At 42.2% G+C, this 15,104-nt stretch overlaps 1 protein-coding gene across 6 annotated transcripts in view; it reads left to right on the top strand.

The window, feature by feature from the left end:
* pcdh15a (protocadherin-related 15a) overlaps nucleotides 1–15,104 on the top strand; it is a 196,498-nt gene that overhangs the window by 91,963 nt on the left and 89,431 nt on the right. For all 6 annotated transcript variants that reach the window (XM_034608853.1, XM_034608851.1, XM_034608852.1 and 3 more), the window contains 8 exons: nucleotides 288–448; nucleotides 2,063–2,218; nucleotides 3,664–3,783; nucleotides 3,911–4,021; nucleotides 6,500–6,670; nucleotides 9,811–9,919; nucleotides 10,069–10,181; nucleotides 13,888–14,094. In XM_034608853.1, the coding sequence (XP_034464744.1) occupies nucleotides 288–448; nucleotides 2,063–2,218; nucleotides 3,664–3,783; nucleotides 3,911–4,021; nucleotides 6,500–6,670; nucleotides 9,811–9,919; nucleotides 10,069–10,181; nucleotides 13,888–14,094 (1,148 nt within the window). The remainder of the gene's footprint in view (nucleotides 1–287; nucleotides 449–2,062; nucleotides 2,219–3,663; nucleotides 3,784–3,910; nucleotides 4,022–6,499; nucleotides 6,671–9,810; nucleotides 9,920–10,068; nucleotides 10,182–13,887; nucleotides 14,095–15,104) is intronic.

The following is a 15,104-nucleotide window of genomic DNA, read 5'->3' as shown; positions in this document are numbered from 1 at the left end:
CAGCCGTCAAAGAGCTACAATGCTCCGTGGGGACAAACCTGTTGGCTTTTTATTTTTTATTATATTCATTTTTAGCAAATTTTTTGAACTAGTTATGTCAAAATCATCCAGTGCCTTTTCTTGTTGGTTTTTCTTTTTAGAAATTAAAAAACATTTTCAATCTGTGGGAACAAAAGTCTTTTGACATGCTCTATTAGTTACCTTAATACTGTACCGTAAGAACAATACGGTGAAGGTCTTTCTACAACAGTTCTGTTCATTAAATGGAGACTGCTCTGCCCTCACAGGTACAGTTCTGGTGGGAAACATGCAGATAAACGGTCGACCCCAAGACCCAGGCAGAACCATCTCGCTCTTGTTACTGGACAACTACGACTACTGGGTGATTCTTGACCCAACGCGACAGAGGCTCTACCTCAACAGCACCGGACGCGTGCTGGACAGAGATGTGAGTACACAACACTGATGGCGCTCTGCAAGGGAGAAAGTCACACTCGTGTCCGCGTGTTTCAAAGAATTGTACTGAATCAATATGTATTTTCCATCATTTTGTCCTCATGTATGAATTTCTCCGAAGCTCTTTCTCTCACCTGCCTCATGTTCAAGTGCTCTATCTACACACAGTATCTGACTCTATGGTAATCATGACTAAGTTAGTTCTATTCACTTCAGTTCTATCAGGCCACTCTAAAGTTACTGATTAGTCATCAATGTTGTAATTTCTGAGGCCATTCAAATAATGTCAATGGCATGAAACCTATTTAAATGTTTCATTTATCTTGTGGTTAGAGGTTCACTTTAGCAAATTTTCTGTTATTGAGTTTCAAAGAAATTTATAATTAAAGCGCAAATGCTATGAAGATTTTAAAAATGATTGTATAATTATCTGCATCACAGGGGGCAGTGTTTTCATTGAGCGGCAAAACACTTCTTTCCAAATTGCTCTTTTCAATAATAGCATATTCAGAATAATGTTGGTTACAGAATATTATGTTTTCAGTTGTTGTAATTTTTTACTCACTTTGCGTCTTTCATTGAAGATTGTGAAAATGAATTTACATTAACACCTAAATATGCATTTACTCATTTGGCAGATGCTTTTATCCAAAGCCCTCAGGGCTAATAAATTTGAATATGTGATGTGTTTCACTGTTTAGCTACAAAGACAAGATACAAGCAACAGCGTTTCTGGCAATTTATGTCAACACAGCATGATATCTTACCCCTAATGCTAAATATAGCAACTGAATAAATACCTACAGACACATTTGTTACCTTCTGTATGTAATATGTCAAGCTCAGTTCCCCAAGGTCTCCAGTCAACCTGCGGTGCATACAGATCAAGCTAAATGGTCCAGTATCAGGTGTGAGATGCGGGGGGGTTGGCACCAGGTGTTAAGTGTTCTGAGTGGTGTGGGAAAGAAGCTGTTTTTGAAGCATGCGGTTACATCAGACAGACTAAAGCCAGGGAGCTGGACATGAGGCTGCTAATGGGAATATCTCAGAAATATGGCCAATTAACGGGTGAAATGACAACAGCAGAGGAGCAGGGGGGGTGTAGTCAGGCAGCATTGGACTGTAGGGCAAGTACATCCTTGCTTCTAAATTCAGACGATGGCTGACAGGTAGTGGTGGCAACGAGACAAGCTACTGCAGTCCAGTAAATATAGAACAGAACACGGCACACAAGTAGAATACAATTGCAGCAGAATATGCAGACATCTAATTAGTAAGAAAATTTAACAGTATTTGTTGTTTTTTGGTCAGGATACTATTCACCAAGAAACAAGTTAATTTAAGTAAATTGGTTCTGATGGCACCACTGGTAGATGTCTCCCCCTCTTTCTTTTACCTGGAGCATCATTTGTATGTGTTGTTCATTTACTGAGGCTTAAAGTGTCAGGGGGATCTCAATTTATTTTATTATGACCCCAGTCACTTGTAGGACTACATGTTGGGGGAAAAAAGTCAATTCACAATTAATATACAGATACTACAGTAAGAATTTAATATATATTTTGTAATATTTAATTACATGTCTTTCTGTTTGTCTCCCTCTCAGCCTCCCAACTCCATCACCACCATTGTGGTCCAGATCCAGTGCACCAATGAGCTGGTCGGTACCATCATTTTGCACGAGGTGCGGATAGTCGTGCGGGACAAGAACGACAACACTCCTCGCTTTCAGCAGCCGCGCTATTACGTGGCAGTAAATGAGGTGAGGTGGTTGGTTCTGCAGGATTTATAATTCAAATCAATGTAATCGAGAAATGGTTCCATTCCAGGTGAAAATTGGGGCAGGCTGTGTATTTAGTATAGGGTTTAAAATCATTCATGTCAGTGTCCCCAGATGCACGTGCCTTTGATAGTCATAGCAATACAGTTTTTCTGTCCAGCGTCCACATTGTTCAAATTTCCAACGGGCACGTGCACCTCTAATTGAGGTGTGGCCTGCTGCATTGTGGGTTGGTTGCTATCATTGAGACCGCATGTGATTGTCCAACAAAAACCCTCTGGAGTCGTTGGCGTTCTTTTCAAAGGTGAATATCAAGATGGTAGCATGCGCCTACTTGGGCGGGTGCACAGCATGCGTGCACGAACTGATGGTGTGCTCGCTCGCTTTCACTTTTCAGAGAGCAAATCATCCCTTATAATTGCAGTCCACAAAGGTGCAGGTGCATCTGGCTTTTAAATGGAATGAGAGATGGCACTCTGATGGGTTTATTGAGTGCTACACGGAAAGCACATTCATGAATAATAAAGACACAGTTCAGTCCTTTCCGACCTTTATTTTTTGATTTGGACACGCCCCCCAAATGAATGCAGATGAGGCACTTCTATCATTAAAATGGAACTCATTGTTGCTTTTGCATAAATTGTCGGATGAAAGTCCTCAGGAGTCAGGTTTTGTCATTAACTCAGCCTTTAATTTACTATCTGACTGCCTGCAGCTGTTTATTACGAGTTAATTATATTCTATGTGGTTGTTAAAGTTTTGTTTGTTCATTTTTAGTGGACCAAATGCCAATTTCCGGCAAGATTTACAGTCAAAATATTTGCTCTCTTTCCTCCAGGTTTGTCCATTTGACACAGACTATGTATTCATGTCAGCCAGTAGGTTCCTCCAAAACAAACCTGCATCACCAGCAACGATTCAAGACCATGCATCACAAACGCTGACTTTATAGTCGTGTGTTTTCAGATTAGAAGGTAATTCCCCCGCTGAGTTCGAGGCAACCGCGTCTTTCGTCTGCGTTGTTCACAGCTTGTGCAACCTGCGTGTTCAGAAACCCCTGTCACAGCGTGTTATCGTAGCCATATGCAGCTGCCCCAACAGTACAGTGAGTCATTCTCCATCGCTGTCAACTTCTCCTGTGAACGAGCGCGACTGCCCACTGCCTGGTCCTGTGGACTTTGCCGGGGGCTCTGGGGAACAGCAGTGGTTCTCATACTTGCTTTTTGTTATTTTGTCAGCAGTGTGCAAAACGCCTTCAGTCTGCTGCTGACTGCAACGTTTTACCAGTTTGATTTTATGTTTCTTTCTTTTTTTTTGTATGCTAATGGTGCGGAGTATGTGCATGGGCTCTCTCTGCTGTAAGTAGATGTTGTAATCACTGGGGACTGTTTGAGCCGTTGACTTTTTTTCCTCATATTTCCCTCCAGCTCACACCAGTTGGAACGACCATTTTCACTGGCTTTGCAGGAAACAACGGCGCCACGGACATTGACGACGGGCCCAATGGACACATAGAATACAGCATCCTTTACAACCCCAATGACCCGGTATATGGACAAGTCACGCCATGATAAACACCCTCTACACCATTGTAAATTTCTTCAACAATCATGGCTTTTTGCTCACATGCACCTTCCTTTTTGTTTTATCACATGGACCCTCTCTCTCTTTCAGGCCTCTAACGGCACAGTGAGTGTCGCTAACACCCTGTCAGGACACATTACTCTGGCAGAGAGGCTAAACTATGAGGAGAGAACCCGCTACCTGGTTTTGGTCCAAGCCAATGTAAGTGAACCTTTTCCTTTTTTCTTTTTCTTTGAAGTTGTCTACCTCGGCATTGACCTTGAAGTAAAAAGACTGATATCTGGAGATGTGCTTTGTTTTAAAGCATTTGCTTTCACACATATTCTTTCTACCAACTCAATCAATTAAATGAGTAGGTGATAACAGCCTCCTGAGTGGGTTTAGTCGGCCCATAGGAGCCCATATGCACGTTGATAATCCCCTTTTAATGGCCTGATAACAGTCAAACTGGTGGTATGCAGCAGAGCCTGATCATTTATCATTTAGCCAATAAGAATTTGCCAAAATGAGCCTTTCACAGGCATAATGGTACCAGCGTTTATTTACCCTTTTACTTTACAGAATAAACAATGCAGAAACAATTTTCATTTCTGTTTTCATTTTACACAAATTATCTTTATTTTCTGAATTCAAGTTCTATACGTCTGGTTGTATTTGTAGTTATTTGTAATAGAGGTTATGGTTAAACTGTGAAAATCAAGCCCTACACGGAGTAACATTATTTTCTCTGCATTTAGGGTTTTCTGTTATTTTAGGTAACAGGTTAGGTTTTTTCTCACAAAGTCAGTAGTTGCTTTAATGAGTTTAACTTCTTACACCACATAATGTCTACATCCAGATTTCTATGTTCAGGCAAGGTCTGATGTACATCCTCTTCTACAAGTGAGAGGTTTTTCTTTTTTACATGTTAACAAAAACTAATTAGAGGTCACTCATCTCACAAACACGTTGTTTAACTTTATTTAAGCGATATTTAGACTGAGGCGATAGAATCCTCTGAGGTTTCATTGCAACTTCGTGTTTTATCAAAATGAACTGAAGCTGTCATTGAGACGTTACAAGTGTTTGCAGTCTGAGAAGCTTTTTATATCTAAGTTGATTCAATGATGGATATAACTTGAGGACACTGGAGGACATTTTTCCTTCACGCTCTCGTGGGACAACATGACAGAGAAAATATTGTAAGACAAGTAATCCTAATGATAACATTAAAGCACTATGAATTATAATGAAGACATTTATGTGCTGAATCTGACTTAAACTAAGATACAAGGGTGGAATCTCATGTTTCTAAACCTTATTGTGTGAAAGCTTGATTAACAAAAAAGTTATTATATTGTAAATATGTCCCATGATTCTCTTACCTGAACAGTCAGTGGTCAAATGTTAAACCGTATGATGTAAAACGGGAGAGTTAAAGCACTGCAGCACAGATAATCATTGAGCAGTCAACTCATCTCCCATTCTCTCCATTTTCTGCTCGAGGGAGCAGGAGACTCGGCTCTTTAGCCTGGTGAGGGGTCCTCCAGGGAGATTTCATTTTCTCTTGGGAGAGGACATCTGAGCGGGGAGAAAGAAGCAAGACATGATATTTACTAGGACGGCTGCGCTGCTTGTGTCAAGAGTTCAATTACACTGACAACACAAATCTTTGAAGTGCTGTGCTGCTCACTTCTCCGGCTACCAAACTGGGGAAGCAACAGTTCCACAACTGGATGTTTTTTAGGATATATGCTGTAAGGGCGTGTATATTTCTAATTACTTCCGTAAAAGAAGGAAAGATTGGGTGGATGTTGAGGACTAGACCTGTTCTATCCGGTTTTAAGTGGTTTGTTGTTGGATATGTTTGCATCATTGCATCTTTTCCATTCCAATACATGAACAAGTGCTACTCAATTAGCTCTCAGCCAACGACATGGTTTTACAGATATTATTGTTGTGGTAATTAAAACTTTTTGTTTTGGACTTTTTAATTGGAAATTCTGTAATCTTTTTTCACGTTTTGTGTGTTGATGTTTTTATCTTCATGATATAATCAAGGTTTTACTTATTGCATGATAAATAAATATGTATTTAGCAGTGACTATGACCTCTTGTGATACCACTTTTTTCAACACGTTAGCTGACCTCCTATAAATGTACTGATTTAAACTTCGGAAAAAAGCACGTATAATATTCTACAAATTAAAGTCCTCCAGTAATCTCCTCTGCAGCCAATTAAATGACGAACAGAAATAAATCCGATGGTTGACTGAAATCTTTGATACAAACCACAGATGTAATATATGCTGAGGAACAGCTTTTATAGTTTTACATGTTATATTGATTTTAGCTTGAGTGGTGTGTAACGCAGAGCGACAAATCATTCGGGTGTGTGACGTATGGGCGGCACTGTGGTTCAGCGGTTAGCACGGTTGCCTCATTAAAGGCTCTGGGTTTGAGCTTGCCAGCTGGCCGAGACCTCTGTCTGCAGGTTAACTGGCGTCTCTGACTTGCCTGTAGGTGTGAATGTGAGTGTGAATAGTTGTTATATGTCCACCCTGTGGCAACACGTCCAACCCACCTCTCGCTCAATGTCAGCTGTGATTGGCCCCAGCCTCCCTGCAGCCTTCAAAGGATAAGTGATATAGTGCCTGAATGATTGAAGGTTGAAATTGAAAGCATATGTTTGTCTTCCAGGACCGCGCCCCTTACCCTCCCAACAGGCGGACAGCGACCACGACGCTGACCGTAGACGTCCTGGACGGAGACGACCTGGGCCCCATGTTCCTCCCTTGCGTTCTGGTGAACAATACCCGCGACTGCAACCCCATCACCTACCACGTTGCTATCCCAGAATTCACTGAACCGGTAGGTAGACGTGCAAGTGCGGACACAAGGTCATTCTAACAGAATTCCTTCTGTAGTAAATAATAGTATGCGCATGTCATTGTTGAGGGCGCATGTGCATTGTTTATATACTTTTCAGATTTGTGATTCATTTGTGCTACATTTCTGTTAGAAAACTAAACAATGTCACACCTTTTAAATCACCTAATTGTCTGCCCACACCTTGTTTTTGCCTCCACACCTGGATGCAGAGTAAACTTTGCCGTTTCGTCGCAGCTTGGCAGTTGCAGCTGCATTTTCTGGTCCATTTGACTGGAAATTAGAGCTGGAGGCTGAGTTGACCTGGGATATCGACGGAACGGAGAGAAAAAGAGGCAGATTACATTGATTTATTCATAGTTTGTCTTTCTTCAGAAAAGTATAGCAGATACCCTGTGTGTCTCTCTGCATTAAAGGATTGGGATTAGGATACATTGAAGTGAACTGTGCTGAATTATTGATTTTGGCTTGCCTAGAGTCAAGTGTATTTAGCAGCTGATCCAGACTGCACCTTCATGGCTTCTCAGTCACGGTATTAAAAGATACAATGTTGTTGTTCTTCCTTTTGGAAACAGCAATCTCAACACAAGCACCACTCTGTTGCTTGTTTTTCGGTGCTTTCTGCACTATAGCCGCAGTCCTCGACAGCTGTCTCGGCCATACGAGACTATTGGATTAAACTGCGTTGAATTGGATTGGGCCGGAGTCGTCTGGATTGAATTTGATTGGATTTAGTGACTGGGATGGATTGGTGTCAGCAAAGTGTTCTCTGAGCGGTAACGGCTCTGAATCTCTGCATAACCGTGCGGAGTTTACACGTTTTCTCCGTCATCACACGGGTCTCATCTGAGGTGGTTAACGTAAAAGACTTATTGTATTGTCATGTAAACGAATCCGTTATTCTAATGAGTGAAATTGCTCTACAAATGCAGTCAAAATTAACTTTTTTTCAGTGTAGTTATTTATTTTAGGCAGCCAAACCAACTTATAGTTTGATTACTGCCGCCAACTCAAGCGTGATAAAATTATGGGGAACACACGGCTGAGAATAGCGCTTCAAGAGTATTATTGGGAAAAGACTGCATCAAGTGTACTGGGGTGTTTCGAACATGGAAGCAGAACTGAATTGAACGTAATTGCACACAAAGAGACGGAATAAGAAGCCAGCTGCAGAGACACAATGGAAGCTGTATGGATTGAATGAGAAAGTCAAATGTTACCAGAGAAAGACCAAAACTGTACATTGACTGTGCAGGAACATGCGTGTAGGTGTTTGTCTGTGGGGGAGTCGTGGCTGATTGTCCAGATTTTCTGCTCACAGTTTGCCGGTGTGATTCATAATTTATGATAAAAGGTTTGCAGACTCATAAGTATGCAGGGCCGGGGAGCTCCAGCTACACAAATCAAAGCTGGTTCATCAGTTTGAGAAAATATTGGGCTTTCTCCCTCTTCTTTTTCCTTCGTGTTACAGTGATATTACCTTCAGTGTATCTATATTACTCCAGAACGTCTCTTTATTACATTATGTTGTATTTCTGAAATAGCTCCAGTGTTTAAATCTGAGTCAGCCTGTCGTTACTTTTACCTCCTATTCTTTTCCTTTCAAACATATATATATTACATTAGCTTTGTAATTTCCAATCAGCTTTTGCTGGCCTGTAATTTGTTTCCATTCTGCTGTGCAACCATTCTTCTAACATATCTGTCCACGGGGAGATTTGCCTTCTCATAATTGATGAGTGTATTGTAATTAATCACAATGGCAAGACAGGCATTATTAAGTTGATCTGTATTTATTTTTTACCCTGTGGGGATATAATGTGGGCTCTGGAGTCCCCTGGATAATGACTGCTGGAGGAGGGTATTATAGCTAATCATCATTGTGCAGAGCCAGGGGGATTTGATTTAGCGCACCTCCAGACATTGTAAAAGCGAGAGGGCTGGTTGGGGAGGGCTGTAAGGATTACTCCAGAGCGGAGGGATATAAATATACCCCCTCAGGGAGGGATTCTTCCTGCCAGAGAGCTGTTAGCCATGTGTCTGTCTTAACCAAGGAAGTTTAGCACAGGCCTCTTACTCACACATACTGTATTAGCCATATGGAGGCATTTTGCATGCAGAGAGGTGTTCTTAAATGTGATGTGCTAGACATATTAGCCATATGTCAATGCAAAAGTGTAGAGGCAGAGCCGGGTAATTAGTGCTGATGATGTCGGTGTATGCATGACCAGGAGAAGTAGCCTACAGCAACACAAACACATAATCCCTGATGTGCAGCTCCATTAGCCGTGTTTAGAAGCATGTTGATGAGAAATCGATCCAGCGCTGGCATATTAATACCCTTATAATTGGCCAGTGAGCGGTGGATTATAACTGCGAAGGCACTGGTCTACAACAGGAACTATGTATTTATTGTTTTACAAGTCCCTGAAGTCCCAATATTCAGCCTTTTTTTAAATATAGCTCAATGACTCTGGGAAATGTCCATTCAGACTTTTACCGGACGTTGCCTTTGACATATGGACATAACAGGAGATTCTGCGATCAGACACTTTCACAACAGCTGAAAAGGAGATTGAACTTGTGGTAATAATTCCACTGCAGGGACCACGTGATCACGACCTGTATCACTAAAAACTCTAGAAATCCGTCGTTTTTTCCAAGTGGTTCCACTTTTAAAATTTCTACCAGTTTTGGTGACCACAGGCACAAGAGCTTTCCCAGAATGGGACGGCACAATGTGGAGGCAGGAGGACGTTACTAGGAGAAATACAGTATCAGCAGGTGAAGCTGTGGTCGTGACTTTGAGAACTCAATCACAGAAGCTCCTCTCATCCCTTTAAAAGCAGAAAATTGTTTAATGGGTCAAGAGGAGAGGCCGGGGCAACTTCTCTAGAGAATTGTGTTTTTATTTGGAGGAGCAGAGTTGCAGTAAATGTGCAACTCAAATAAAAAATAAAAAGCACACAAAGTATTTTCCCGGGGCAGATCATATCCTTTTTTAAAAGGATAAATTAGAAATAGTTAATTTAGTGGATAATCTAGATAAATCTCTGCTACAGTCAACAAGTAAAAAACATTTGCATCTGCTTGTTGATTGAATCCCCCTTCACCTGTTGCAGAGCAAACTCAACCCACTGAATGTGACCCCATCGATCCGAGCTGTGGACATGGACAGAAACATACAGCCTCCATCAGACAGACCTGGCATTCATTACTTCATCCTGGTTGGTAGGTTCATCACGTATCTCTCCACTGATTTTACACATTCAATGTTCCCTGATTCAGTTTGTAAACAGTGATTGGACTTTTGAGTTCTTGATTGTATCCTAAAATTCACTGAAATCCACTTGTGTGACTGTTGTTGTTCCTAATTGCAGGTCATCCAAACACATATCCAGAGTACTTCTCCCTGAACAGAACCACTGCAGAGCTGCATGTTCTTCAGCCAATCAGCAGGGACGTCTATCAACGCTTCACACTCATCATCAAGGTAAACAGTGAATCTCAGTTTGACTTACTAAACAGAATCAGTACCACGGAACTTGGTGGAAGGATGCCTTCAAGTTTTGGTGCGGATCCAGGAATCTTTTATCACTTTCTTCAACATTGCGAGATAGACAGTTTTTTTACATTTTCAGAGATCTTAGGGAATAATTCATTGATCATGATGAAAAATCAGGCATGATTAGGGAACTGAGTGAGTGTATCTTTAAGTGGGTGAAATTTGGGATTGTTCGGCCTCGGCGGAGATATGGGCTGTACTGAGTGTCATTCTAGTTATGTGTCATAGATTTACTGTGTGACTTTATTGAACCAAAACCAACACAGATGAGCTATTGTAAAGAATTACAACGAACTAAAATGGCAATAATCTGTTAGTGTTTAACGCACAGATGAGCAGAGTCCTGCAAGGCTGGTGGAAAAAAACAAATCTGAGATAGAGACTGATTGTCAGAGTTCAGCCCAATGTAGAATATATTGATCGTTCTTCTGCCTCCACATTTGCAAACACAGACTCTCCCTCTTTAAATTTTTAATACACTTGTGCCACATTCAAGTTTAACTCATATCTGGAAAAACGTAAGCATGCGCTCCACCCAGATAACCTTGTTCCTGAAGACCATTAACCTTATCTGTGGCTGCTCTGGAGATGGGGTGTGAAAAGATATTGTGATTGATGGACTTAGCAGCAGGACGTGCTGCTGCTCTCTCGTGAATCCTAATTTAGAGCCAGGCTTTGCCTCCGCGCTGCTGCTGGTGGAGAGCAGCAGTGCAGACGAACTTTCCATCCACCCGTCACTAAATTGGAGACACCTCTGAGCACTGTGTAACCTGCTGTTTACCAGGATGGCCGGGGAGCAGAGAGACGAGAGGGAAGAGCTGATCTCCAAAAGAGGAAGGGGGGGGGGGGGGGTTGAGCATACGAGAGGCATTTTGCATGTCTCGGAGAGGATTGTGAAAAGCTAGAGGACAGTTCAAAGGTGGAGGGGGGGCAGGAAAAGACCAAGATAGATATAGCGATGTGTATGGAGGACGGCAGGGAGCCTTATCTACCTCAGTTATAAAGAGGTGGAGAACCATTTGCTCCAGGACTCAGAGGAGGAGGAAAGTGAGAATTAGACTTTGGTATCTGGAGCTCTCTGATGCAGCACAGTATGCGGTCTACATAGCTAATGCTTTAGGAGATATAAAGCTAATGGTGGAACGAGCTGCTGCATTTCCAACATATTTATATTTAAGAAAACACATTTGTTACCTTTCAAAAGTCATCACTGATCCTGATGGTTTCCAGCAAGATGTCGAGGATGAAATGAAGACAAGTGACAAAGGCAGGTGGAGATGGAGAGAAATGATCTGGTTAACTGGAGAAAAAAAGAAAGCATAGAGATGCAGAATGACACTTTAAGGATGATGGAGCCACCGCAGGAGAATCAAGACTGAGCGATAAACAGTGACTTTTGGTAGCAGTGAATTTTCCTGCAGGCTTGTGTGTCGTAGCAACGGAGCACAGGTCATTTAGCGCTGCCTCCCAGAAATAGGGGCATCGCTAAAGAGCTAAATCACCGGGGAACTTTGTAATCCTACACCTGCTCCTTTCTCGCGCACACACAAATGTTTGTGTGAATGTCAAGAAAAAGCAAGAACATCCAAGCACCAAACACACACACATGCACACACACACACACACACACACACACACACACACACACACACACACACACACACACACACACACACACACACACACACACACACACACACACACACACACACACACACACACACACAGACAAACACAGACAAACACAGACACTTACACTTTCACTTTGTCTGTCAATGACAGCACTTTTCCCCCTGGTGTTAGACTGAACAGATTGCATCTGTGGGTCAGCGCAGTGTGGTTGTTCTTTACTATCGCACAGATAACAGGAAAAAGGTAGATGATGTTTGGGACAGATAGTCGGGTGTAACATTGTGAGGGCATTGGCAATAAGGTGAAGTGGGTGTGAACCTCAGCTGGAGTGAAGCACAGCTGGATGCTGCCACAGTGTGTAGCAGGGCTCTGCAGTCGTGTTGTGCACACAAGACAATAAACGAGACGTCACGTTTCTTGTCGCCTGCACTTACATATTTAACGGTAGAACCATATTCTTCTATTACAATCGGCATTCTGCAACACAAGCCCAGCGAAGTCGAGCTAATGTGCGGAATTTGTTCCAGGTCATGGCCAAAACTGATGTGGCCTCGCTCCCCCTCTCCATCTGTATTTTCAAAGCCACAATGTCTCTGAAGCCTCCCTGTGTCGGAGGCAGTAGTGACATATGTGCATAGGAGGGGAAATATCGCAGTGACAGTCTGACCAGGCCGCAGCCATCTGGCTTGGTCTCGCTGTGCAGTGGTAGAAAGACTCAACTTGGGTTCAAGTGCAGCCTCTTAATATTGAACCACTGAGACAACAACAAATATTTCGATTCGAGGTTGTGCACCGCGTTTCCCAAGCAGCCCTGTCACCCACCGACTGTGCTGGAATATTTAAATTCTGGTGACTGTGCAGTGCAGTTGAGTTGATGTTTAAACTGTATGTCACACAAACAGAAGGAGATTTTTGGAGGCAGGTGAGTCAATATTTCTTGCGTGCAATTTATTCGGAGAGCTCTGGGGATTTATGTTTAATCTGTGTTGTAACATTTACTATGTCTGTCTCCACTTCATGTCCTAGGTTGTTGTGATATTTTATAGATTAACAAAGTCTGTTGAGTTCATGTAGTAGGAATGGCTGATTTTCTTCTGAGAATATTGCAGGTTTTCTCAAGGCTTACTCGATTCAGCCACTTTCACTCACTATTTATCCTCCATGGTTGTCTTTAGCAGACGTGCGAGTTGACACTTAAATAGGTTTTGTTCCATGGCTTGGTGCCGCATGTCTGTTTTTCGGGGAAGGATATTTTCATGCCGAAGAGGTGTCAGGTGGGACTCCATCATATATAACAGTGCCGTGGTTTATTCTGGAGCTTTTAGGGTAAAATAGAGACACTGTACAGCAGCACAGTGAAATCAGATGAGTTTGCACAAAAAGCAGTGGAAAACTGAAAGCTAAGACTAGTTAAGTGGTGACTTTTGGCTTTGACTTAGCTCGTTATATCTCCATTGAACTTCTTTCAATCACCAACTGTTCCACAGAGTAGCGAGAGCCGCTAATTACGGCCCACACCCTAGAAATTAAGGTATTCGCTTTAAGTTTCCAGGTAATTACTGAAGCCTAATCCTAAATTTATTCCAACAGCCACTGACCTTCATGTTAGTGGAAGACCCACTCTACCTACTGATCCCCCAGTGGACCCCTGATTGAATTTAGTCAATAGCTTTTTTTTTGGTGATTGAAATAACATTCAGAGATGTTTCACCTTTTATGTCCCTGTAATTTCAGAACTTTCTTTCGATCACTCACTGCCAGCCAAGCTTACAAGGATAATTTGGGGTTCAGTATTTTACCCAAGGACAATTCAGCACAGAAAACATAGAAATTGGGGATCAAACCACCAGCTGTCTCTACCTCCTTAGTCAAAGTCGCCCTTTTGCCACCATAACCCTGAGTGTACTAGATCATTCTACTAATTATTAGTACTGCTTAGTACTATACAGTCAATATAGAGAGAGACTGACTCTGACTTTTTCTCCTGTGCCCTTTTTTCCAGGCTGAACAGGACAACGGTCACCCCCTCCCAGCCTACGCTGACCTCATTATCGAAATCCTGGACGAGAACAACCAGGCGCCATACTTCCAGTTTGCCACCTATCAGGGCTACGTGAGTGAGTCCTCCCCTGTGGGCACGACGATCTCAGCCAGTGCCAACCTCACCGCCCCGCTGGGAGTCATCGCTCTGGATAATGACATTGAGGAGGTAGAGAGAGAAAGAGAGAGAGAGAGACTTTATCACCCTGTGCTCACTGTTGCCTACACTTTACACATGTCCGCCCATGCATGTGTGCATAAAAACACGAAAGCTTATAGTGCATTGATTATATATTGATCGAAGACCCACATTTATTTGCGTGTTTGTTGTGTACTCACAGAGAGTAACACATTAATGAGTCTTTTCCTGCTGTATTTTTTTTCCCCTTGTTGTAGCTGGATCCTGGTGAAACGCCTGTAGGTAAAGGGGTTGTTTTCGGTTGCAGTGACACACACACACACACACACACACACACACACACACACACACACACACACACACACACACACACACTGTACTATAGGGATGTCAAGATCAAGTTTTTTGCTCTTAATCTCACATTTGAGGGGTTTTTTTCCCCGTTTTTTAATTATATATATCTGCTGATACCATGTTTAATCCAATATTTATATTTCCCTGCATAATACAGCGGCACTGTGCACACTTACTAGCTTAAACTAGGCCTACGTCTATATCAGTAAAAGATATAATTTCGGAATTTGATGGCTTAATAGCTCTGCATTAACGCTGCATCGTTAACTGGTTTCTTAGAATACTTGTTCAGTGTTTTTGGAGAGAGAAGAGTCAGAGTGTGGAGTTGCTGCAGGAGGGTTTGAACAGGATTTAGATTCTCTTCATTTCCCACTTCCAACAAAAAGCTATGGATTAAAATGCATTTGTTTTCTTTTGTTTGTTCGGTGTACCTTAAAGTTTCCCACTGTGGCACACTGTCAATATGGGTATCGCTCATTGAAACTAATGTTTCAGTTAATCTTCCACTATGACGCTGGTTGCAGTGTTTTGTACCTTTTTGAAATGGCTTCGACAGCTGCCCTCCCTGAGCGCAACAAATTACAATCAACAAACAATCAGAAGTGGATAGGTTCATATAGTTGATACTGATCTATTTCAAAAAGCTTTGACTCCCTCGCTGCAACGTGACTCTGGCCGTCCCTACT

The sequence above is a fragment of the Hippoglossus hippoglossus genome, chromosome 15, assembly GCF_009819705.1.
Source record: "Hippoglossus hippoglossus isolate fHipHip1 chromosome 15, fHipHip1.pri, whole genome shotgun sequence".
Classification (NCBI taxonomy): domain Eukaryota; kingdom Metazoa; phylum Chordata; class Actinopteri; order Pleuronectiformes; family Pleuronectidae; genus Hippoglossus; species Hippoglossus hippoglossus.
The sequence above is the reverse complement of the archived record's forward strand: the minus strand, read 5'-3'. Positions and strand labels throughout refer to the sequence as shown.